At 40.7% G+C, this 26,185-nt stretch overlaps 1 protein-coding gene across 4 annotated transcripts in view; it reads left to right on the top strand.

Moving 5' to 3' along the window:
• Nucleotides 1–21,417, top strand: part of LOC137257622 (glycine receptor subunit alpha-2-like) — a 119,397-nt gene extending 97,980 nt beyond the window's left edge. For 2 of the 4 annotated variants that reach the window (XM_067794948.1, XM_067794950.1), the window contains exons 5-10: nucleotides 5,583–5,809; nucleotides 11,203–11,285; nucleotides 12,335–12,484; nucleotides 13,136–13,536; nucleotides 14,905–14,925; nucleotides 19,017–21,417. In XM_067794948.1, coding sequence (XP_067651049.1) covers nucleotides 5,583–5,809; nucleotides 11,203–11,285; nucleotides 12,335–12,484; nucleotides 13,136–13,536; nucleotides 14,905–14,925; nucleotides 19,017–19,166 — 1,032 coding nt within the window. In that variant the 3' untranslated portion in view covers nucleotides 19,167–21,417. Of the gene's footprint in view, nucleotides 1–144; nucleotides 169–5,582; nucleotides 5,810–11,202; nucleotides 11,286–12,334; nucleotides 12,485–13,135; nucleotides 13,537–14,904; nucleotides 14,926–19,016 lie in introns of all 4 variants that reach the window. The other 2 variants (XM_067794951.1, XM_067794949.1) reach the window with 2 other exon arrangements.
• Nucleotides 21,418–26,185: the final 4,768 nt, after the last annotated feature.

The raw sequence follows: 26,185 nt of genomic DNA, 5'->3' as shown, positions 1-26,185 counted from the left end.
ATTGTGTATCATTACTGTCATGGACTTAACGAAATACTCTGTAGTTTAATAACATTATTTTAATAATATAATATATGTAATTAACTAAATCAGGAACGTATTCAATATACTTCATGTGTCTCATCGTAAATCTGACACAAACAGATTTTGCCTGGTGAGCGAGAACAGGTGAGGAGCTCTAGCTAGCTGCTGTACCTACTGTGCTAAATCTCTCCTGATTTGGATGGACTGATTATTGTTCTTGTACAAAGATATATTTTGCTTATGTTCAGTTTAATAGTACCAGCCCTCCACAAATTGTTTTGGAGGGAGGTATGTTCTATTCTGTTTATCCTATAAAGTTTGCCGATTTTTTGTCTTTTCATTCTTTACATTAAAATATAAGGACAGGAATCGCACTAAGGCAGTGTAATCCCAGTTATAACATGTGTTACAGGATTCCTACTGAGAAAGTGTATTCCAAAACATATATAACATGTATATAACTGAGAAAGTGTAAACCCAAACATAACTTGTTACACGAATCCCAATCCTTAGATAACTAATATGTTATCTTAAGAAATTCAAAGAATTTATCAAGCAGACCCTCGTATGCTGCCTCCCTGCCACGTTTCCAAAATAAATGCAGAATGAAAGAATGCAAAGGATAGGAAAGTATGTAAACTTCAAAATACACTTTTCCGAGCAACAGATGCAGGTTAGATATAATGGTTTCATGATACTTTCACGTATTTCCATTTATCCCCACCCCAGCCCTGATATAAAAACCAAAAGAGTACTGTGCCATAATTTAATGCATTAGGTATGTGATCCTTGTAGAAATTACTATACCAACACAGACAGTGTTAGTGACTACCAGTATGTCAATGTCATAGACTTTTCTGTCCGTGTGTGATACATTCGGTAGGCCTGCCTCCCCATATTTGTACTTGCTTCTTGCAACACGTGTATGCATGCATGCAGCAGTTTCTCTCGTCACCATTTGCCTGACACACTGGCTTTAGCACACTCTTGTTGAAGCTCGATGGTCACAACTTTTCTACTGTTGCCTGCTCGATATGTCGTACAAAAGTGATCCGTGTTAAAAGAGTCGCAGATTATGTATCCGAAACAAAAAACACTACATCACAATTTCAAACTTTAAGTATTACATATAATTTACGTAAAAATACTACAATGTTTTGAAATACGATCATTTAAATACATATTGCTGTGACGCAAAGGAAACATATTATTTCTTAAACGGCATGTAAACGTAGCCAGTGATATTTGTCTTTGAACCATTTCTTCTCCAACGTAACGTTGCCATGACGACCCTACTTTCAGCATGTGCTTGTCCTTCATGTTGGTTTCTCCGTTTATTTCAAGGATACTGCGGCGATAGCTAAACGCAGGTCAAAATACGGCTTTTCTCCATCAACTATGGTACGATACATTTTTGTAAGCTTCACTGAACCCAGAGATGTGCTTTCTTTCTTTTTGGTTCCTCCTGCCTCAGTTGATCAGTGTGTGAGCTTTCCTGTGTTTCATTACCACTTCATAAAATTTGTTAAATGTTCACGAGAAGTGTCTAAAGGCACGATCACATCCTAAATGCGAATATGGACCATTACGACAACTAACGTGCATGTTTTGGGGTATTTTTCTTCCTTTTTTTATTGATTAACTGATGAAAAACGAACCAAATACATACAAAACAGGTGTGAATGATGCTTTTCGTGATTTTTCATGTATTATATATGTTGGAGCATAACAAGGTCTTGCATGTAGTTTCATGAAACCAAAAAAACTTCCAAAAAGCTTCTGTAGTTTAGATACCCCAATTTAGAAATAAGGGTGCAATGACAACGATCCATGTTCATCGCCATGCTTGTACAACTGCATGTTGTAAGGACATGTAAGGACAGTCATACATGTCATTCTCGTATTTTAGGAGGGCGGTGAATGAAAATATCAGTGTCAAAATTGACATATATTCTAATAAATGACAGAAACGTGTGTGAAGGGTGGATTTGCATGTGTTTTGAACTGCCAAGGCGTTAGGGACCGTCATAGAATCAGTTTGCGTCAAAAGGATGTCAATTATTGTCCTCCTGAGAGGGTATGTAAGTCCAAAAATTTTGAAGTAAATTTATACTTACCAGGACTTAAGATGTAGTATTCTTGTATTTTAATTGTGACTAACTTTACCCACAATCGCCAGCACCTGAAGGAACGGTATAAATCCAGCTAGGGTCCATGTATGTAGCAAGAGTACTGTAAGTCCCCATGGACCTTAGTCTGATGATCTACCTTCTTCTGTTGTTGGCGATCTATAGCCTGTTTTTATGTTGTATTGTCCAAATAGTGATACTATATAGTTTTAACTTTCCATGCTAGGTTTCATTCTAATTGTGATATGCTATTTGCTTTTCTGTTCTTCGTCAACAGGGTTTAAGTTTCTGATATTTTTGGTATGCAATGTAATTGTAAATTGTTCTCGTCACGACATGGCTGCAATATTGCCGATGTGACGTTAAAATCACTCACTCACTCACTCAAAAGGATGTCACATGTTCCCATAATAACAAAACAACATTTGGCATCTTGTAGAGATCATCGTAGATCTCACACATGCACGCACATGCAGGCACATATACAGACGCACGCAGGCACACACACATATCCACACACCGAAGAGGTTTGAACTTGATCCGTAGTTCATCAAGCATCTGATTTGGAGATTAAGGCTTTAAAGAATGGCATAGTATAGATGCTATACATAGTCAATATATTTGCAACCCATGACTGACACATAGTTACAAACACTCCACAGACAAAGGTCTGTGACAAGAATCATGGCTAACTCAAAACTAGTTATTCCTTTGTGGCAAACATTTGATCTTTTGAACAGTTAACTTTCAGTAGTAAATGTACCTCTTGCCGACGTTCCATCCAGATGTTTCATTACCTTAAATACATTACGCCAGCACGTTAATCTACAATGTATACATCTGATATATTACTTGTATTCAAAGGATTCTATGCTCAAACTACTAGGTTTTTTTAAACAATGAAGACATTGAACTTACTGAGTGAGTTTCAGCTGTCAATTGGATAGTCAGCCAAATTCCCAGTGCGTCAAGGCAGCAGGTAACAATATGGCGTTTGACAAGAAAAGTCGGTTGTTGATATGAGCACAGATCTGCGTCGCAGGGTAACCCTGTCACACAGTCAAGTAATTCTACCATCCCAGCCATCCGATCCACATTGACCTGTTAGGTCACTGTCAACCGATTCACTTTAGAAACCCCGTGCGCAGTATTAGTAATTCATGCAGAATGTGAATGTATTTGATATACCTCTATCAGGATGCACTGTCCCTTTCACTCACAGGTAACGCCATCACTAGGGACATCTAGAAGATGCTGAACATTAATCTCTCCTCTAAGGACACATACACACTAGTTCAGTGAACACATGCAACAGAGAAAAGCCATATCAGTGCGCTGTCATTATTTATTGATGGTTAAATCTGTCATTAAATCAGATACGATACGTTCAACGATCCCGCGATCTATGACCCAGGGGAAAACACACATCTCACAGGACATCGTCTGTTAGGACGTAATGTATGTAGGTTTTTGACCTACAGAACTGAATCCTGGTAAGGTACCCCCTTGGCACTGACTGGGCCAGTCTTTCTGCGATTAGAACGTAAGTATCTCGAGATAGAATGGGTTCTCAACAACCTGACTGGGTGGTAATAGCGGACTTGACGGATCGGTTGATCAGACCGAGGGACTTTCTTGATCACGTTTTATGGTATCCTGGAAGTTCATCGAAGTAGCTATCACTGTATTGTCTGAAACAGGGCAAAGTACATTTGTGCGCTGTTGATCACGTGTTATGATACCATAAAAGTTCATGATGGTAGCTATCGCTGTATTTTCTGAAACAGGGTAAAGTACATTTGTGACGAATACGTTTATAACGAGCTGATGGATGTAACGAACTGTTATATACCACTTATTGTATATTTTGGTCGAATTACTTATAAAGAAGTATGTTTACTAACTATAATTACAGGGAACTAAAGGTAGCTTACTGTTGGTAGAATACTTCCACCAATCGCGTCAAGCAAGAAACAAACACATCCGCAAAGTACCCCCGTTCCCGGTTCCGTACAACAAACAGTAACAACTGATAACGCCCCGTGCTGGTCGTTAAAGGTGACTAACGGAATGGAGTGGTAGCGTTCACTGACTTGGATACATGTCATCGAATCCCAATTTCGTAGATCCAAGCTCATTACGCCTGTCATCCGATTATCTGGTCCGAATTCAATCGCTGCGTCATACCGTCCATCACTGCGTTCATCAGCCAGCTTTACATGGAAAACAGCTTTACTGCCAACACGTCCACCCCTTGCATTGTGTGTTCTGGTAGCAAGTGTTAAGCGATCAGCATGCATTTTCATTAACGTTTCTATGTCCATTTAAGTGTTTGTGTTTCGGGGGCTTTGAGTGGCGGCTTCTCTGTGCAGCATGTACTAGCAGCTTGTAAAGGTTTGTGTATTCCAAAGGCAACGTAAGACAATTACATCTATTCACAGTTCGAAACCAGCTGTTCCCCGTAACTTGAAATAGTGTTCAAATGTTTTTATGTTGTATATTTTATACCATTTGTTATTTTACAATTTCTATGTGTTTTCAAATATTTTTTGGTAAATTGACAGTAGCATTAAAAATATTTGGTATAAGTTATTCAGCTGTGGAAATTCGTGATTCAAATTAAGATATATAGCAATGAACTTCAATGTGGATGGGGTATTTAAGGATAAGCGTCCTAATGTCATCTCTGTCAATCAAACAGTTAAGTTAATTAATTTCCAATACTTATAACTTCTGTTTACCGCGTGTCGGTTTAATGACACCACACTGGGGTGTAACTCTTTCAACCTAATGCACTAGGATTTCTGTGTCCTTCTGAAGTAGCGAGTGGTTCTGTGGTAATAACATGTCCCACAAAACGATAGTAAACATAAATACAATTCTATGTGGGTCCGATTCCAAAATTTGTTGACTTTCTGTTGTGTTCGACATCGTTGCTTATGGGCGGCACCAGGTCCGACCTACACCTGTGATTTTCTCCCTCACTAAACCTCACCATGTGGAAGGTAGACAGCTAGTATGCCCGGTCTACATGACTCTGGGATGTCCTCTTTCAATAAACTAAAACGCCGTGGTAAAACCGTACAGATACTTTGTCTGCATATTCCGAAAAGAGTTCGTTCAAAATAGATTGAAAAGCCGTGGTCATTATCAGCTTCAGTTTGCACAAGTAATAATCATCATTATCATAATCATCTTAACACTAATGATATATCATGCATATTTCACTCCAGTGACTATTATCATAATCATAATAATCATAACCATGACACTAGTATTAAAATTATCACCTACATATAACTAGATCTAATTCTACAAAGCGAGCCCGAAGAGCCAGGCAACGGAGGATTGAATTATCAACTCCCTGGGAAGAGTCTGCCCCACATGCAGGCCATGTTTCACTGGTCTAAACCTTGTTTTGACTTCCAGGAGTATTCCATGAGTATCTACTTACGCCAGAAATGGAACGACCACAGACTGACGTGGTCGGACAATACCAACCTGTCGCGGATAGAAGTGGACACCAAGTTGATGGAGCGAGTGTGGACACCGGACCTATACTTCGTCAACGAGAAGCAGGCTATCATGCATGACGTCACAGTGTCCAACAAGCTTCTGCATTTGTATCCGAACGGGACTGTGCAGTCGAGTATCAGGTAAGATGTGATGTTGGTTGTCTATCTGACTTGTACGTAATGTTGCTGTGTCGTTCATGTGAGGGATTGGCTTGCCCATGTGTTTGTGATGGGTGGTAGGGCAGGATAAGCTCTAAAACGAGCATTTATGAATTACTACCTAATAGTATGACACCAACTATTTCCGAAAATGTGAGGGAATGGAATCTTTCGCTGCCTTGACACACGTCAAAAATGCATGCAAAGACAAGACAATTCTTCACCTGTAAACATACTGTATAAGTAACTCTATCTAAGTTTAACTACTCCAAGCAATTTCTCCTTTGGAAGCCAGTCCTTGATGCGGTGGCTTCCATTTTCGGGTTTAGTGTCAGGTGTATTGCACAACAGATGTAGAGAACGGCATGAGCCTGTGAAACGTGCAGCTGGTGTCAGCCTACTGTTATTGTCTCAGAACCTCAGAATCTGTTTACAAGATAAAAGTAAACATTGCAACCACAACTGGAAATCGATTTGGAAAAAAATCTAAATAAAACGACTGGAAGAGTGTGGAAAGATTAACACATCAGCTTCAGTTAGTCATATGTTGTTTAACAATATCGTATATACCTAAAGCTTCAAGATGTTTGTAGAATGTTGCTGGAATGTTTGGGAATATCTGTAGAACATCTGTGGAAATGCCAGCGACGGCTACTGCCAAGGCACCATGCAATGATCATGCTAATAGATGTTGTTATTATTCACTCGTTCAAGGAGTGAATGGATAAGGTTTTACGGCGCTTTTAGAAATATTCCAGCAGTATCACGGCAGCGAACACCAGAAATGGGCTGTCCCCATGAGGGGAATCGAACCTTTATCTTCAACGTGACGAGTGGACTCTACAACCAGTAGGCTACCACACCTGTCATAGAGGATACTGTCTCTGATGGTATTACGTGCCTACATTAGCGGAGCTTTCAGTATTAGTGCTCATATGTGGCAGATCGTCGAGGAGTGATTGAAAGATTAAAATGGTTTTACGTTGTTTTAGGATTATTTAAAGACAGAAATGTGCCTCATGGAGCATCTCAGTCGGAAAGTCGAACATGTGCTGTCAACGCTACTAGCAAGCACAAACCTTGAAACTGCCACCTTTACCCTGGTTATATTGACATAAGTAACATCATGTAGATGATGACGTATTTATCACCTGACGTGTGTCTTCCGTCTTGGAAGTAAAAGGTTAGGTTCATATTTCCTATCTATCATGTCACCATTCCCCAAACGGTAATGCATTTATTCCTGAAATAACATCTGGTCATAAGAGAAGTGGAAACACATTACTTTATATCTCCCCGTATAATACAATTTGAATTGTAACAAACCAATTCCTTTTCTTTCATGACAAATGGGTTGTTTGAGGTACAATTTCATTTCGGATGAGCGGGGACATATTTCAAGTTTCTATTGTGTTAATGTGTGAACCCTCCGCATGTGTTGATGCGTTTGCGTCTGGGGATACATAAATCTGAAGCATATGATATACGTTGACACTCATATATCTGTTACGGCTGATAGAACTGAGAGAAAATAATGCATTTTGTACACAGCTTCATCACTGGAACTTGTTTACTCGGGCATTGGTCGATGTTCGTTCTTGTACAGGAGACTTCAAGGTCATCATGTCTTCATCGCTTGGTAGTCTTGTATTGTTAGAATGGTTATAGCGTTGGCTTTGTGCTGTTCCAAAGGGTCCACTTCTACAATACGTGTTGTTTTACTGTTGTTACATGTTGTCTCTCCACCGCCGATAGAGCACATTCTGTCTGTTTGGTAGAATTGTTTTTGCTTCGAAGTATGACCACGACGATGGTCCATGGCACATGACCATGACACATGACCACGACACATGGCCATGACACATGGCCATGACATATGGCCATGCAATATAATTGTCCACAAGATATATATGGCCACAAAGTATGGCAACATTTATGTATGACTATGAAGTATCACCTCGTTGTACCACTACGTTGTACGACTAAGTAGAAACACAACTACAAATATGACCAGGAAGTATGACTTCAAAGTATGACCATAAAGTATGACTACATAGTATGACAATGAAGTATAACCACGACGTCATGGTATAACTGACCCCTAAGTATGACAAAGAAGTATGGTATTTATGTATGACCATGATGAGTGATTACGTAGTATGACAATGACGTATAACTAGTTAATATGCCAATGAACTATGGCATGATAGCATGACAATGAAATATGACCACGCAGTATGACCTGAAGTATAACCACACAGGATGACAATGAACTATTGCTATATATTGTGACAAAGAGTTACGGCCACGTTGTATGGCCAAGAAGCAACATCGCGACCTGTATGTATGACTGTACAGTATGATCATAAGCATGACGACGTAGTATTACCCCTTGGAACAGCAGCAAAGTGGCAGCACCACGACTACAAATATGACCAGAAATTACGACTTCATAGTATAACCAGGAAGTACGACTTCATAGTATAACCAGGAAGTACGACTTCATACTGTAACCAGGAAGTACGACTTCATAGTGTAACCATGACGTAACACATCATAGTATGACCAGGAAGTACGACTTCATAGTGTAACCATGACGTAACACATCATAGTATGACCAGGAAGTACGACTTCATAGTGTAACCATGACGTAACACATCATAGTATGACCAGGAAGTACGACTTCATAGTGTAACCATGACGTAACACATCATAGTGTGACCAGGAAGTACGACTTCATAGTGTAACCAGTAAGTACGACTTCATAGTGTAACCAGGAAGTACGACTTCATAGTGTAACCAGGAAGTACGACTTCATAGTGTGACCAGGAAGTACGACTTCATAGTGTGACCAGGAAGTACGACTTCATAGTGTGACCAGGAAGTACGACTTCATAGTGTAACCAGGAAGTACGACTTCATAGTGTAACCAGGAAGTACGACTTCATAGTGTAACCAGGAAGTACGACTTCATAGTGTAACCAGGAAGTACGACTTCATAGTGTAACCAGGAAGTACGACTTCATAGTGTAACCAGTAAGTAAGACTTCATAGTGCAACCAGTAAGTACGACTTCATAGTGCAACCAGGAAGTACGACTTCATAGTGTAACCAGTAAGTACGACTTCATAGTGCAACCAGGAAGTACGACTTCATAGTGTAACCAGTAAGTACGACTTCATAGTGCAACCAGGAAGTACGACTTCATAGTGTAACCAGTAAGTAAGACTTCATAGTGCAACCAGGAAGTACGACTTCATGGTATGACCAGGAGGTAAGACTTCATAGTATGACCAGGAAGTACGACTTCATAGTGTAACCAGTAAGTAAGACTTCATAGTGTAACCAGGAAGTACGACTTCATAGTGCAACCAGTAAGTACGACTTCATAGTGTAACCAGTAAGTACGACTTCATAGTGCAACCAGGAAGTACGACTTCATAGTGTAACCAGTAAGTAAGACTTCATAGTGCAACCAGGAAGTACGACTTCATAGTGTAACCAGTAAGTACGACTTCATAGTGCAACCAGGAAGTACGACTTCATAGTGTAACCAGTAAGTAAGACTTCATAGTGCAACCAGGAAGTACGACTTCATAGTGTAACCAGTAAGTAAGACTTCATAGTGTAACCAGGAAGTACGACTTCATAGTGTAACCAGTAAGTACGACTTCATAGTATGACCAGGAAGTACGACTTCATAGTGCAACCAGTAAGTACGACTTCACAGTGCAACCAGTAAGTACGACTTCATAGTGTATCCAGTAAGTACGACTTCATAGTGCAACCAGGAAGTACGACTTCATAGTGTAACCAGTAAGTACGACTTCATAGTGCAACCAGGAAGTACGACTTCATAGTGTAACCAGTAAGTACGACTTCATAGTGCAACCAGGAAGTACGACTTCATAGTGTAACCAGTAAGTAAAACTTCATAGTATAACCAGGAAGTACGACTTCATAGTATGACCAGGAAGTACGACTTCATAGTATGACCAGGAAGTAAGACTTCATACTGTAACCAGTAAGTAAGACTTCATAGTGTAACCAGGAAGTAAGACTTCATAGTGTGTCCAAGAAGTACGACTTCATAGTGTAACCAGTAAGTACGACTTCATAGTATGACCAGGAAGTAAGACTTCATACTGTAACCAGGAAGTAAGACTTCATACTGTAACCAGTAAGTAAGACTTCATAGTGTGTCCAAGAAGTACGACTTCATAGTGTAACCAGTAAGTACGACTTCATAGTATGACCAGGAAGTAAGACTTCATAGTATGACCAGGAAGTAAGACTTCATACTGTAACCAGTAAGTACGACTTCATGGTGCAACCAGGAAGTACGACTTCATAGTGTAACCAGTAAGTAAGACTTCATAGTATGACCAGGAAGTACGACTTCATAGTGTAACCAGTAAGTACGACTTCATAGTGCAACCAGGAAGTACGACTTCATAGTGTAACCAGTAAGTACGACTTCATAGTATGACCAGGAAGTACGACTTCATAGTATGACCAGGAAGTAAGACTTCATAATATAACCAGTAAGTACGACTTCATAGTGTAACCAGTAAGTACGACTTCATAGTGTAACCAGGAAGTACGACTTCATAGTATAACCAGGAAGTAAGACTTCATAGTATAACCAGGAAGTACGACTTCATAGTGTAACCAGTAAGTAAGACTTCATAGTATAACCAGAAAGTACGACTTCATAGTGTAACCAGTAAGTAAGACTTCATAGTATGACCAGGAAGTACGACTTCATAGTATGACCAGGAAGTAAGACTTCATAGTATAACCAGTAAGTACGACTTCATAGTGTATCCAGTAAGTACGACTTCATAGTGTAACCAGGAAGTACGACTTCATAGTATAACCAGGAAGTACGACTTCATAGTGTAACCAGGAAGTACGACTTCATAGTATAACCAGGAAGTAAGACTTCATAGTATAACCAGGAAGTACGACTTCATAGTATAACCAGGAAGTACGACTTCATAGTATAACCAGGAAGTACGACTTCATAGTGTAACCAGTAAGTAAGACTTCATAATATAACCAGGAAGTACGACTTCATAGTGTAACCAGTAAGTAAGACTTCATAGTGTAACCAGGAAGTACGACTTCATGGTATGACCAGGAGGTAAGACTTCATAGTATGACCAGGAAGTACGATGTGTTGCCGTATTTAGTTTATAACGAAGACGTTTGTATCGAACTGATGGATACAACAAACTGGGTTCTCTAGCTCTAACGGTATGTTTATGAAGAAATGTGTATACGGACTAGCGTTATAACGAACTACAATTTGTGGTCTCAGTACTTCGTTACAAGCATAGTTTACTGAAATGCCACTATGGTGCTTGTTTCAGGATCTCCATGACTCTGAGCTGTGATATGTATCTCCACAAATATCCACACGACGAGCAGAAGTGTTCTGTCAACATCAGCAGTTGTAAGTAAACCGTACCGAGGACATCCGGCTTAGAACTGGCCTTCAACCCATGCTTGTAAGAGGTGACTGACAAGATTGGGTGGTCAAGCGGGTGACATGGTTGACAGATGTCATCATATCCTTCCAGAGGAGATTGATACTTGTGCTGTTGGTCACTGGATTGTCTGGTCCAGACTCGATTATTTACATACCGCCGTCATATAGCTGAATATTGCTGAGTGCGGCGTAAAACTAAACTCACTCACTGACACTGGGGCAGTAAGTATGCTGGGGTAGGAGAGTACACGTGTCAGCCAGGGAAGGAAAAGTATTTGGAATGCTGCATACACGATTAATTAAAAGAAAGGAAAAATACTCTTATGCAAGAAAGTGGACAACAGAAATAATCCATACGTCATCAAACCACAAATACAATTATTATACTCGGGAATGAACAATGCCTTTCAGGAAGTGGTCAGAAGTGAGAACTGTTATGTTTGGGATTACACATTATTTCTCGCTGAAATGCAGATTCTCGTACTTTGTTTGGCAGCGCCCCAGTTGGGGATTTGAACTCACACTCTCAAAATCAAGCACCTAAACGCCAGCACATAAAGTCAGCCTCCTGTTCACCTCAGTCACAGCGAGAAAACAGTGGACGACGAACAACTGGCAGTGTAGACCACGGACTGCGCACACACCTCTAATGAGAGTAAATTGGCACAGCTCCCCAAAGTCGAGAGCTATGAAGCCCCGATGGTTGAAATGGTCACTAGTCACAAATGTTTTTCAGGGGCGTAGTTACCATTATAAAACAAAAAATCCCGTGCTTACACATTACTGCTGCTAAAAACATTGGGCAAGCCGCCAATACCATCTAAGTATTAAGCTTTTGAAACTCATCGGGCTTACGCGATAGAATTGGCTTTCTACGCGCCTGTTTTTGAGCAGTTCTTGCTTTAAGATGTCTCGAATGTGTTAAGAATAGCATTAGGTAGTCATTGAAAATATACTTAAGAAAGTTTTCACGTTACCATTTACCTAGAAATAATGTATTTGTTGTGTTGCAGATAGCTACACTGCCGACAACGTTGTGTTCAAGTGGCACTCCACGCCGGTGATAATGCGGGAAGGAATGACCCTACCCAGGTTTGAGGTCCAGTACAGAAAAAATGCTGGCGAATGCGAGTTTAAGACAGTAGCAACCAGCATGATTAGTGGTAAGTCTCATCCAGCTCGTGCTTATTGTGCAGGTGGTTCTCCAGACTCTCCTTCTGTATTGATCAAACCACGATCCCAGTTTGAATACGCGTCTATGTTTGAAAGTACTATACTTATGGGTTTTACCACATCAAAGTCACACATGTTTACTGTACAAACGGCGCTGCGACCCATATAGATTGGAGTATATATACAGCATACACATGATGCAATAAGTAGTAAGTAGAGAATAATGTTACCTGACAGTAACGATGGAGCATAGTTAATACATGTAAAGTACGACAGCTTTATTATAACACGTCAGTCAGTTAATGACAGACGTTTAAAAACTAATGAAAGTGGCTTACATAGATGATATTCAGTTACCTATTTCGTACGCAAATCTTCATAAAAAGGATAAACAAGAAAACAGTTAATTTCATTTTCCACATCTAAATTACACAGGGGGCACATTCTCTTGCATCTGTTGAAAGGAAAACATCTTCCTTCATTTATCGTTATGTTGATCAAGCCTTAACGAAAACGTATACATGGATGTCATAATTTCATTGACGTTAAAATGATACTTTCTCTGGCTGGAGTAAACAAACAAAATGAGATTAGCTAGACATGTGACCGTTCTTAACAAAGGTTGTGTTGTCTCGCTACAGGTAACTTCTCGTGTATCACGGCTGAATTCCATCTTACCCGGTTGTTCGGATACTACATAGCACAGGTGTACCTGCCGTCGGTACTCATCGTTATGTTGTCATGGGTGTCCTTCTGGATCGACATCGACGCTATCCCCGCGCGAGTGTCCCTGGGACTGCTGACGGTGTTGACCATGACGACACAAAGCACAGGCGCCCGCAACTCACTGCCACGGGTGTCCTACGTGAAGGCTATCGACGTCTGGATGGCAATGTGTCTGGGCTTCGTGTTTGCAGCCCTGCTGGAGTTCGCCTACGTCAACGTTCAGAACCGAGTAGAGAGACGACGTCGTATGTCGGTGATGGAGGGGAACGAGAGTAACGGCAACGTTAAAGAGGATCCGAAATTCAAAAATAAAGAGGTAAGTACGAAGAACATTTTACCTCCTTCGATCTCAACACCGGGCTTACAAGAGTCGGCTGTACGATCAGTGAAGCCAGAAATGCACTCTTCCATTCTCGTCAGCTTGGACACGTGGTCACGAAAGACAACGATAACTTCTACGTAGCAGACGTAGCGCCCAGTTACCCGTAACACACCTGTTTAACATACCTAACAACTGTAGTTCCTACATTTGACCTGTTGTCCATAGATTTGGCGCATGCGGTTGAGCAGGTGTGTGGGAAGTCTGTCGTATATTCTGGTGATGCTTCTTTGTAATAACAGCTCAAATTCATTCGTCAATTCTCGCATCTTTCCGACTTCTGTCGGCATGTTTCGGAATGTGTGGAGTCGGTTCTGAATGCAATGGTGTACATGAACTCTGCGCATATGCACGACCTTTGACCTTGTCTCGTTACTCTTCACCTTCGACATCAGTGTATGTCTAAACTTTTTAATCTTATTTTACTTGTTGTTTCATGCGTGTGTATTTTTATTTATTTATAACGGATGTTGGTGAGCGGGGGCAAGTTAAGATAAGCGTTCCTTTATGATAATGACGGTACGTAAATAGTGTAACCACAAAGTATAATATTCAAATGAACTAAAGCTCCCATCTATTACCATAATATGATACATCTCAGGGAGGTGATGTTCCGTTGCAGCTATTCTATACCTTCCATCAGCAGGTTGTTACTGCTTTCAATGGGGGTGTATTTCCGATTGCCATTGTACGACAGCCTTGTAGTGCAATGTGTATTTTGGTAGGATGATTTCGGGTATATTCTTATTGGTTAGAATATTTGAAAAATTAGATTGGAATATTGAAAATAAATAATAATATCAATTGTTTCATAATATCTTTTTTGGTGCTATTTGGAATATTTAGAAACAAATATATCGAAGTTTCATTTTTTTCTCTTTGTCAGTTAGGTTCTCACTACTTCGAATTCATTGGTTATAACTTTCAATCGTCAGAAATATATGCTGAATTTTTCATTCTTTTCTCGGAATGTCGAGTTTTTACTTGGTATGTCGTATTTCCATTCGTTCCTTGAAATAACGATAGAGTCGCTGAAATAACGATTGCATTTTCGAGAAAATGTACATTACTGAACTGTAGAACAGCTACGCTATAATACATAATGATGCTACCAAAGTTGCACAAAGGCTTTTGTATCATAGCGATTTAGTTTACTTATATTTTCAATTTTGCTCCATTTTCACTTAGCTGTGTCTAATTGTTGTGCTTTGCGGCATGACATTTCAAAGGTCATAATTTAATTTCTTCACTTTAAAGTTTCCTGCCGAGGAGTTTGGTAAGGTATATATTTTGTTTTAATTGCAGCTACGAAGCTGCAAAAAACAGGTACACTGCTTTATGTATTGTCTTCGTCCACCCGCCAGAATCACGCACGTCTTCGTCCTGTGTATGTGTGCATACCCACCCACGGTGCAGACACACGCAGATTTGTGTTACTAGTTACATGCTTCACCATATATGTTTAACAGTTGCACGAATAACAGAATTCAGAATGATAACCAGCGTGAATTAGAGAGTTAATTATACTAAACCTGGGAATATAATGCATGACCCGAGATACCTTAATGTTAATACAAGCGTAGATATACCATTCGCACATCCAGACCTTCCCACCATGTTATGAAAGCTTAGTCTGAGGTTCTGAGGTAGGGCAGGGAGTTGCATGCCTTAGCTGTGACAGGATCCGATCGTTGGTGTTCGAGTGCAGTAAGGGTTCTTTGATTCTCAGCAACATACCGTGCCAACGAATAAGGTAAACGAGATGGTGGCGGAATTGCGTCCCTTGGGTGCGCCAGGAACCTGTGATCTTGAGTTTTAATGCCTGTTTTACACGATAAGGTTTTATAGTTTCTCAGCACATTGTCCGTGCTCTTGGACTTCACCAGAATGTCCCTCCATCAGCTGGGGTGATTTTAACACACCATGCTGACACGTCATTAGTTTAGTGGAATACCATACAAAGCAGCCTCAACCCCAACCCATTATTCAAAATAACTCCGTTATTCAAATGAAACAGTTCAATATGGTCAGGAAGTTGTTTGTCCCTTCCATATAACTGTAATAACTCGCATCATACTTCCACCAAACATACTGTTTACTAGCTCTCCAAATGTTATTATATCCTAGTCGTTCTCCTACCGTCGCCATGGACACAAGACTTTGTGTATTACTCTGTGTATCACGTATGCTTAAATTCCAAAACATTGACAGATCTGCTTCTGACATGTTGTATGATATTAAACTATCAGATGACATTGTATGGTGTTGTTAAGAAAACAGAAAAAACGTATGAAATAATGTTTATAAAGATTTTGCACTCTCAGATTCCACTATAGATTTTCCAGAAACAGCGTTTCTTGTGTATGTAGAATGTGACGTTTCCCATTACATCATCTCAAATGATATTACTGGAACTACAAACACTCATATTCTCGGAACATCCAATACATTATATTGAATTCGTACGTAAAACATTAAGCAGTGGCATCAAAGGTGTCAGCTTCATATTGAGGACGGGATAGGGTTGCCAGACTTGCTTACTTGGTTGACACACGTCATCGTGTCCCAGCTGAGTATATCGATGCTCATGCTGTTGTTTGATGGGTCCTCTGGTCCATCCAGAACTATTATCTACACCGCAAATCTATAGCTGGAATATTTCTGTATGTGGCGTAAAACTAAACTCACTCACTCACTCATATGGGAGGAAAGTCCCAAATGATGTTTACGAGCGAGCCAAGTACTGTGGGATGTGAACTTCGGCATGATCCGGGCATCTAAGGGAGTTAACTGAGAAAGGGGTCCTCGCGTACAGATTAGGTTTGCATGGAGGTACGATGTGATACACACAAGATATTCTGCTCTTTGCTGACGACACAACACATTCCTGACTGTCAGGTTGTGGTAAAATAACACAGATACCTGTCCCATATCCCGCTACACGTGATGTCATGAAGCACGTGTGCTATGTTAGGTAAATATCCTTGATGAAGTAGGTCTAGTGTGATGTAACTTTGGGGCCAAATCACCACTTTAAAACAGATTGTGTTTGTAAAAAGTTATGAGGTTATGAAAGAAGCACCTTTTAATGATCAGTGCAACTGATTTGCTGGTAATTAGTGGAGGCTAGGCATCTTAGATTCATTGTCACTCTGGCAGGATGCACGAGATGGAATGTAGACGGAATGTAGTCTGATGCGGTCTCGTTCTGGAATGAGGATGTGGTTGTGCTGTTGATGTTTTCTGTTTGCTGTAGTTGTAACGTTAGCCTGCATGTAGATGATGAGCACGTTGTATGTCGTGTCGGTGCATTAGCCGTAACAGGCGTTGTGTGACGTTGATTTGTGGTGGTTGTGTTGCTGTGAAAAAATGTGACTGAGTATTTCACCTATCTACGCCTCATTTCTATCCTCCCATGTCTGTAGTAGTGTTCTGGTCTGATCATTTCATCTTCTAATCATTTCCGGGAAATCTTAACCTCAAACCTATAAAACATAACATCCTACCAAAGTATATAGATATCAAACAAACATATTTATTCACATGCGCTTAAACCGATTTTTGTAACAAGCATGGAACAGAATCCGTATAGTCTGAAATGATCTCACCTATCATTCAGACAGATGAAACAAGTTTAAGTTCACTGACATGCTAAGTCAGAATTTAAACCTATGAAAACAGTATCGGTTTCAGCAGCCATAAAATATGAGCAACGTTCCATGTTCGAGCCGACTGTTTCTTAGCCCCAACGTGTGTATCCCAGTGCATCGTGGAACCTTTAGAAGTAATCCTTCCACAGCTTTTGGTATAAGGCTTTGATCAGTTCTCCGATCCTGAACTACCACTCGTATGTTTGTTTCAGAGAAAAGTCATCAGATTCTATTGTCCACATTGTCATCACATACAAACATACCCTGTTAATATGAACACTCATCTTTCCTGGGAGCGACTACTGGATTTATTAATTTACCTTGCTAATACAGAAACGTATTAATACTGTATATGCGTTTTGCCCCAATCTCCCATGATTTGTACACAAACCTACAAATCGCTTAGTCGTGTAGTATCATATCTGATGATTCAAAATGGTCAGTAAATATGTTTTTTGCTATTATGCAGAAGTTTACATTTATATTTGGTCTCGAGGGTGTGATTGATGTTACATGTATTTGGGGGTGTTAGCAAACATCCTTTGAAGATATTATCACTTTAATTTCACTGCCCATGTGCGCATGTTTCTAACAGGAAGCCCTCATGGAAAATGAATTAAATCAAGGACCTTTCGGTCTTTTGTGCTCTGAATACAGTGTTTCACTATTTCACTTTGACGGTGATCACATGGTCACTGCTCTGGGGAAGAACATGACGGACGCGTGTATCGGGTGCCCTACTGTTAATGTTATCAGCTGATTGTATAACTGCCCTTTGGTGCTCCTGTCACAATGCAGTCACTTTGTATTGCGGTTTCTAAACGAAAACAATAGATTTGCTATGAATAATTATGGTCACCGAAGATCAAACGGATAGCGTTGTTTGTCAAGTGAGAGAGGGATATTATTTTTGCTGGCGGTTTCGCAGCATCAATTACACCAAAGTACGACGTACCCTTTCGTGTTGCCTGTTACAGTTGTTTTCCAAAGTTTTTATCTCCTACAGTAGAAACATGAAAGCTGTACTGAATGAAAGTGAATTATCAACCCAACAAAGCAACTTCCATACACGAGTGTCTGGATTTTTATGCAGTCGTTAAAACCCTTATGTCAAAACAGGAGATAAAGAAAACCCTTTCATTAGTCTCGTGAGATACTTATTATGTCAGAGAGCGCACATTAAATCTCCAAATCATCATCATCATCATCATCACCATTTCATTAGATCGAAAGAGGGTGTAAATGACGTCAATAAAAGGCATGATGAAGAGGAACAGTTTTTATGGAAGTGAAATGATAATTTGCTTGATAAAGGTGCTAGCATCTATACCGAAATGTTTCAATAAAAAAGATACCTATCCCAAAAAATGTGTTCCTCTTCTAGTAATGGCTATTCATGTGAATGACTGTATCGTCAATGCAAATGACGTTTGTAAACGTACGCGGTGCAAATGAGGTTGTAACTGACGTTGTTGCAACTGTACACAACGTCGATAATATAACAGTATTACTAAGAACATTGTAGACGGCGCTTTTGTAAACGACGTTTAGCACAGAATGTGACGTTTAGAAACTTAATGTAGAGTAAAAGACGTACTTTGACACTATTAACACTGTCAATGGGGTATATAACTGAGGTTTGTAACACTGTAAATGGCGTTATAACTGTTATTGTTTGTAAAAGGCGTATAACACTATAAATAGCGCTATTTATCTAAATGTTTCTGTGAATGACGTTTATAACGTCATTGCACCTTCTCTTTCCAGATATCCTTCAGCTCAAACAGACGCATTGTGTACCTACAAGACCGGTTAAAGCGTCAGCGGGCACGAATGGCAGACAAGATCTCAAGAGCAATGTTCCCGATAATGTTTTTAATCTTCAACGTTGTGTACTGGTTGGTGTACTCTCTATGATGACGATGGCCACGCAGGTGACTTGTCACGTTGCGACGTCGACTGACCATGATCACATGACTAGACTTCGCCTGTTTCCGTGAACCCAAAACCACGTCATGTGATTATTTGATTGGAACTGCGCGAGTGGTCGATGAGTGCTAACCAGCGTTCAGTGATTACGGGATCACTTGTGATCTGTGACAGATATAAATCTGATGGTCCTTCCGTAGCCTTATTTGACAAGTGTCGGAAATCTATGAGTGTTGGATTTAAACTGAGATTTTACGAAGCAGTATTTTTGCCCTACGCGGCGATCAGGAGACAACGGAGTATTCTGTGCTTCCACGGTCTAACCAACAGTTGGATGGCCAATGGCTCTATAGCAGAGAGACCAGCATACTGCCCCAGTTGATAGTGAACAAGGAACTCGAACGGTGTATATAATACCCGAGTTCATAAGATGCGACATGTTCTACTGTGCATGTGATATGAGTGTGCTGCCAAACACTGAAGATGAATGTGTTAAGAAGGGGAAATTCGCGGGAACCTAGACGAGAAGGAGCAAAGGACACAAAATTATGTCATAGAGACACCCACGGTTACCTATTCCACTGTGAGAAATGTAGCTCATGGCTGCCAGCCATTGTGAGGATACATTGTGTACAATATGAACGGTTTTTATAACATTTGACTGTCCTACTATCATCACAACACTACTGTGTCTTAATGACTGTCATTTCCAGGCCTCCTTGATTCTCTGTACATAGTATGAAGTCACACGAATCAAGGGAGTCATCGTTGCGCTTGAATGTAGTCACTGTGCGTTTGTTACTTAAGCTTGTTAATTCCCAGACGAAGCATGCATTGTCTTGCTGTATGTAGCGTCATGGAGTTGTCTACGTATGGTTGTCAAGACGCTGTCATCGTCGTGTACAGAAGGGGATGCCTCTTGTGACATATTCAGATCACGTCTTGTTTTATGTCTTCCAGTCTTTGACTGCCTTCTTCACTATCTTCCGTCATTTTGAACTCGATTAATCATTGCCACCAGTCAATTACTTTTTCTTTTTTTAGCTGTGGAGAACGTAACATGTATTCTTCACGTGAAGACAGGATATAATCTTTGAGGTTTTAACAGGCTGTTATCGACAACGCTCAATGACTGATCTTGAGGTCTTGGAGGGGAACTACACTCTGACAACTGGGAAATCGTGCAAGTTTAATGCAAGCTCTTTAGACTTCAACTGGCATCAATGGTATAACGTTTGTCAATCTTATCATGATAACAGAAAACATTCTCAGTTCATCTCGTTCACATCTCGACTGAAGATGGGCACCAGACATTGTTCCCACAGAGCACACTGTACGTATCAGGACTGTGTCCGTAGCTTACCTGTTACTGCCTAGTTACTCCCTGGTTCCAGCCCGAACACTGCTGGGTTACTGTCTGGTTACTAACAGGTTACTAACAGGTTAATTACTTCCTAGTCACACCTGGGTTGGCAACGTCTTGGTTTGGCCTGACTTCCGCCAGGTTCCTGCGTGGTTCGGGGAAGGCATTGTTTCTCCAAAACATGCTCACACAGATCTGTATAGTATCATATGTCCTTTCCTGATTTCCCAGAGGTATATGTAGCAGACAGAGTCTAAATACTCGGTTTATAAGGTCCATGCTCGAGTATCGTTTCTCAGTTTTATATAGAATTGATGGCATGCAACCTTCCACGGTCCCGCCAAAACCCCATTTACTGTCGGTAACACGCCGCTGTGCAGGGCAATTGATGTTCTCAACTGTCGAGAAGATTGTTTTGAACGCTGCTAACAATGACGGACCTAATGCCTATGCGTTCAAGCGTTGCAGAAAATGAAACATCAAAGAGGAGGCCCGTGAGATGGAATGGTTCTTCATCGGTGTTAGGTGATAGCCGCCTGGAGTCTGCAGTTACAGATGTCTGTGCGACCTGAGAGATGTCCAGCGATGGTATATGGCCAATGGAGTCAGCACAACACGTGTTGGAATATCCTCTGCTGCCTGGGAGTGTTTGCTTGGTTGAACCGTAACGCCAAGCACATTTCATCGACGGCGGTCTGTCAGTTCAAGAGTCTGGGAGAGACAATCCAGTGATTGATATGAGAACGACACCATCTGCCAGGGTTACGATGACATGCACTGTACCACATCAATACCTACCCGGGATCTCCATGTTATATGAGTCAAAGTTGACTTTTAACATTGTAACATCATTATTCAAGAACAAGTGTAATAATACACCGGGAAGTTTCTGGATGGGGAGGGCAGGGGGTGGCTGGGGAGGGGCGGGGGGATTTGGGGGGCCGAGGGGGCGGGACAAACATACATCAAACATGCATATAAGGACGTTCACACTTCTTTGAGAACGGGAAGGTTTGTCAGCGCATCCTATTTACGTTGATCTTATGATTTCAATCACTGGATTGTCTGGACCAGACTCGATTACAGATTTACAGATTGCGCGAATTTTACCGTTCACTGTTGATAAGATAACGTAACCTCGTGTAGTAGATTGAGTAGGTTACAGTACAGTAGGTTACAGTACTGTAGGTTAGAGGTATATTTCCCATGTGAAATCCACGTGGGTCTTGATAACTATATCCACATTCCATGTTTTGATGACTTCTTTGTAACTTCTCAACAACGATGTCCATTCATGACTGATGTTTCTGAAGGACGTTTTCTAGAGGATGAAATGCGTTGTTATTTAGTGACTTGAATATTGTACATATTTCAAAGTGCCTAAGTACATATTCTATAAATGTGATTTTAACTAAATATTGTGTGTCTATGTGTAAAGTTTGTGTCAAAATGCTTCCATGCATTTCGATTTTGTACTGCCGAGATGCTGAACAACATCAACATAGATATGCTTCACTGTTACTGTGTACTTTGCAGATATGTTAAAGCCTTGCCCTGTGACCAAGTCGTTTATGGCGCCCTAATAGAGGTTCACGAACAGTGATTTCCCTTTGCTTTGACAGGATCAGATGATGGTGGGTTTGTATCCCAGGTTCACCGTGATTATCATCCTGGATCTGTTACAAATCATGATCGCGGTTTTCAGCAAACATCAATTTAGGCTTCCCTTTAGCCATCACCGCGCATGTTTGTGATATTGCCCTGATGCTAGACACAGTGGTCTCACACGTTGAACTCTACCATGACATTGCTGAAACATTGCTGAAGTGGCGTGACACTCGCAATAGGTATTCAGCAATGACATTGCTGGTGTGTTGCGGTAGTCTGGCACTCACGCAAGAGATATTCTACAATGACATTGCTGAAACAGCGCTGAAGTGTCCTGACACACACAATGTGAACTCCTCCATGACATTGCTGAAGTGATGTGACACTCCCTCACACATGGTGTTCTCTCCATGACATTTCTGAAAGTTTGCATTAAGTGATATGACACTCAAAATCCGTAAGTCAGTGTCAAGTCTAGTTTAAATTTCAAGTTGAACATAAAATGTTGTGCTTTTTTTAAACTTTATGTAATTTTAAGGTAATTATATCCTTGACTTTTCTTCTTCCGGTGTTTTAAGATTTGAAGAATATTCACACATCCTCGTTGTACATTTTTTCTTGTAATACGTTTAAAGTTCATCGCTCATCAGTGTACATCGGGTCGGTGAGTTTAACATAATTATGTTTAACATTTTTAAAGATATTTATTAAGACAATCTTCATCAATTCATTAACTCTTCTGTGGCGATATTTCTTGGTAGAACTGGTCTTGACACAGTATTATATTCAGTGCGGCCGTTGTGAAATTCCAAACAAGGTTTGACTGGGGTTTTTCGTCTTTCCACGTCATATTTGTGTTGCCCAGGGTAATTTTGTCAATGAGGGTGAGATGACAGGGGTTTTTTTATCTGCATCACAACCCTTTATCTGTCCCAACAAGCCGCACAGAGCATCAGCCAAGAGTTCTGTGTAAGACAATAGCCTGTGTGTGAACGTCGTTTCTGTCCTGAGCGTACTTGTAACATGGTGCGTTAAGAATTGCACTCTGTTATATGGCGAGTCATCAAATCATATATCGACTAGAACGCCACCCCTCTTCAAGCTCCCATCTACAATAATAACATGTTTTTACATTGTCACTTCCTGTTACCTGTAACTACCTGACAATCAACTATAACTGACAATGTCATTAAAGACACCTTTGGTAATTGGTTAGTATTGTCATGTCAGCGAGAAATCTGTCATATATTTCAGTATTCCCAAGTTACTTGTAAAATGGTCGGCCTGTGGCGTTAGAAGAGGAAACACGTCCCAAAACCCAGTCAAAGGGAATAAATACTGTTTTCGATAATTTGTTTCTGAATATATGTCTCGGATTAACATATGCATCTTCAACATTTAATTTCGAGTGTCTGTAGAATCCTTCAATGAACGGACATAGACGGAAGTTTTTTCATCACAGAGCGACATTAATGTAACATAAAATGTCAATCTACGACCACCCGGTTTTTTTTCTAATTACTATAGTTCATCTGTCATATTATGTAATACCATATTAATATAGCGTTATGAAAAAGATCACGTATTCCTTTATTTGCCTTTCTTGGCATCGCCGCACGAATATGAAATAACTCAAAAACGTCATGTCATAATCTTGAGCAAATTTTTTTGTCACTAAATGGAACTTGACAATTGTCTCAGCGTGGTTTCATTTTAAGTTTATGGTAAAGTCAGTTTAGCTGAGGTCGTGTGTCCAACCATCACATCTTCGCCGCTATATTTCTTGTACTGCAACCAGCACCTGTGCCACTTAATCCCGTTGTACAGTAAACTCACCATTCCAGTCCCGACTGGAGCCAAAGTCTCCTGTCTGAGTGAAAATATGTTTTATTTTTGTATGTTTTGCAAGTGAATTGTGCTTTTAACTGATTAAAAAACATGCATCCTTAAAGCGTCACTGTTGTCATTTGGCTCGTAAGTCACATTGGGTGTATGTTAATATCCGGGATAGAACTGGTCTTCAGCAACCCATGCTTGTCTGCCCCGTGAAAATGCGGGTTAGACTTTGTTCTTCCGTAATTCACGCTTGTCGTAAGTGACGACTGACAGGACCGGGAAGTCACGCTGGCCGACTCGGTTGATGTATGTCATCGTATCCCTATTTCGTAGATCGGTGCCCATGATGTCAATCACTGGATGGTCTAGTCCAGACTAGAGTATTTACAGACCGCCACCATAGAGCTGGAATATTGCCGAGTGCGGTGACAAACAATAAACACACGTTACGCCGGGACCATGTAGTGAGAAGTGGGAATAGTGAATTAACACTACCACAGGCTTGTTGGTGTTAGTGAGGAATAATCCAGCAGGAGGCCTGGATTTAAATGAATCTGGACAAGACAACCAGGTGAATTCTATCGTCATCACTATCCCATGCATCCCGAGTTACACGACACCAACCAACCAACCAAGTCTCCAACAGTGGTGACCTGACCACGTTAGTCACCACCCAGCGTCATTTTGTTTGGTTTTATTTTCTTTGCTTAACGCCGAAATGAGCAATAACCCAGCTCTAAGAGGGGTTCTTTTAAGTAATCAGATATCCGTCATGTGCATCTACCCCAATAATGTGCACCAATCAGATCCGCGAGCCTGAAACAAACAAACAAACACGGACTGCTTGAGACTGGTTCCACATCGGAACTTTACGAGGCAGTGACTTCATCTAACCGGACTAATAAGACTGTTCCTCTCGACTGAGTCGGACTTTACACTTTGAAACCATTTGAGTCAATCCAGGGTATATTGTTTCATCTGCTATGACTTCATCCACTAGTTTGTCTCTCGTGCGGATACTTTAACCTCATGTATGGATTAATGGACACAGCTCATGTACACATCTCACTGATAACAGACTTTTAGCTCTCATAAAGGATGAGGCTAGGTAAAGTGCGTTATATGAGTGAGTGAGTTTAGTTTTACGCCGCACTCACCATATTCCAGCTATATGGCGGCGGTCTGTAAATGATCGAGGCGGGACCAGACACTCCAATGATCAACCGCATGAGAATCGACGCAACAGGGATACGATTACATGTGTCAACGTAGTCAGTGAGGCGGACCACAAATCGCTCTTGCGACAAGCATGGGTTATTGAAGATCAATTCTAACCCCTATCTTCACGGGTCTGATATGAGGTGAACACCCAATCAGCAATATACAAGAACAGTTTGGGTAGCGTTTTAAACACTCGTCTGGAAAACCCGTCACTTAATGTATGACCAACTTGCAACTTAGGAAGACTTGGGAGATAGCCATAGCCAGTTCACCACCAACATGACAGAATATGGAACTCCGACTAACTGACCCTCACACCATCGCCACTTTGGGACATGTCGGTCCAAAGGACATGCCTGGTTAGTTCAGAAGCAAAGCGACAAAACCATTTCCCAGGCCATAAGAAGAACTCAGTACCCCTTTACCATACTGGCATTATCTTCTGTGTGACTGGCATTTCTTGAAGTTGATGAAAATTGAAGAAAAGTATAAAGCTTCATTGATGTCATGGTGTATACGTTATTATGATGTGACGTTTTGGTAGACACTCTTGCTTGGCGAGTAAAAAAAGATATACCGAAACGTCGATTCATAATGAAATAAACAAGTTGTTATCCATGAAGTATTATACTGTTCTTATGTGGCATTATGTCACATGAACCAATCACTATCACACTGTAACATAGCCAGAATGTCATAAAAATGGTTAGCACATCCTGCCCTTCAGCAAACTTGACCTCTACATTCAAACGTTGTTCTGAAAACATTTGTAGGTATGGCACAAGTGAAAAGGGTGACTTATTTGAGTTGTTACTGGTTACAACTCAGCTTATGTTCAGGGATATTGGTGAGAATGACCTAACAAACCGCAGCTCTCACACGGAGTTGAAAGATCAGGACAAGCACACGAGTGAGTGAGTTTGGTTTTACACCGTTTTTAGCAATATTGCAGTAATCATCGAGGCGGAGGACACCAGAA

This window comes from Haliotis asinina, chromosome 12 (genome assembly GCF_037392515.1).
Source record: "Haliotis asinina isolate JCU_RB_2024 chromosome 12, JCU_Hal_asi_v2, whole genome shotgun sequence".
NCBI classification, from domain to species: Eukaryota; Metazoa; Mollusca; class Gastropoda; order Lepetellida; family Haliotidae; genus Haliotis; species Haliotis asinina.
Note: the sequence above shows the minus strand (reverse complement) of the source record. Positions and strands in the feature narration are given on the sequence as shown.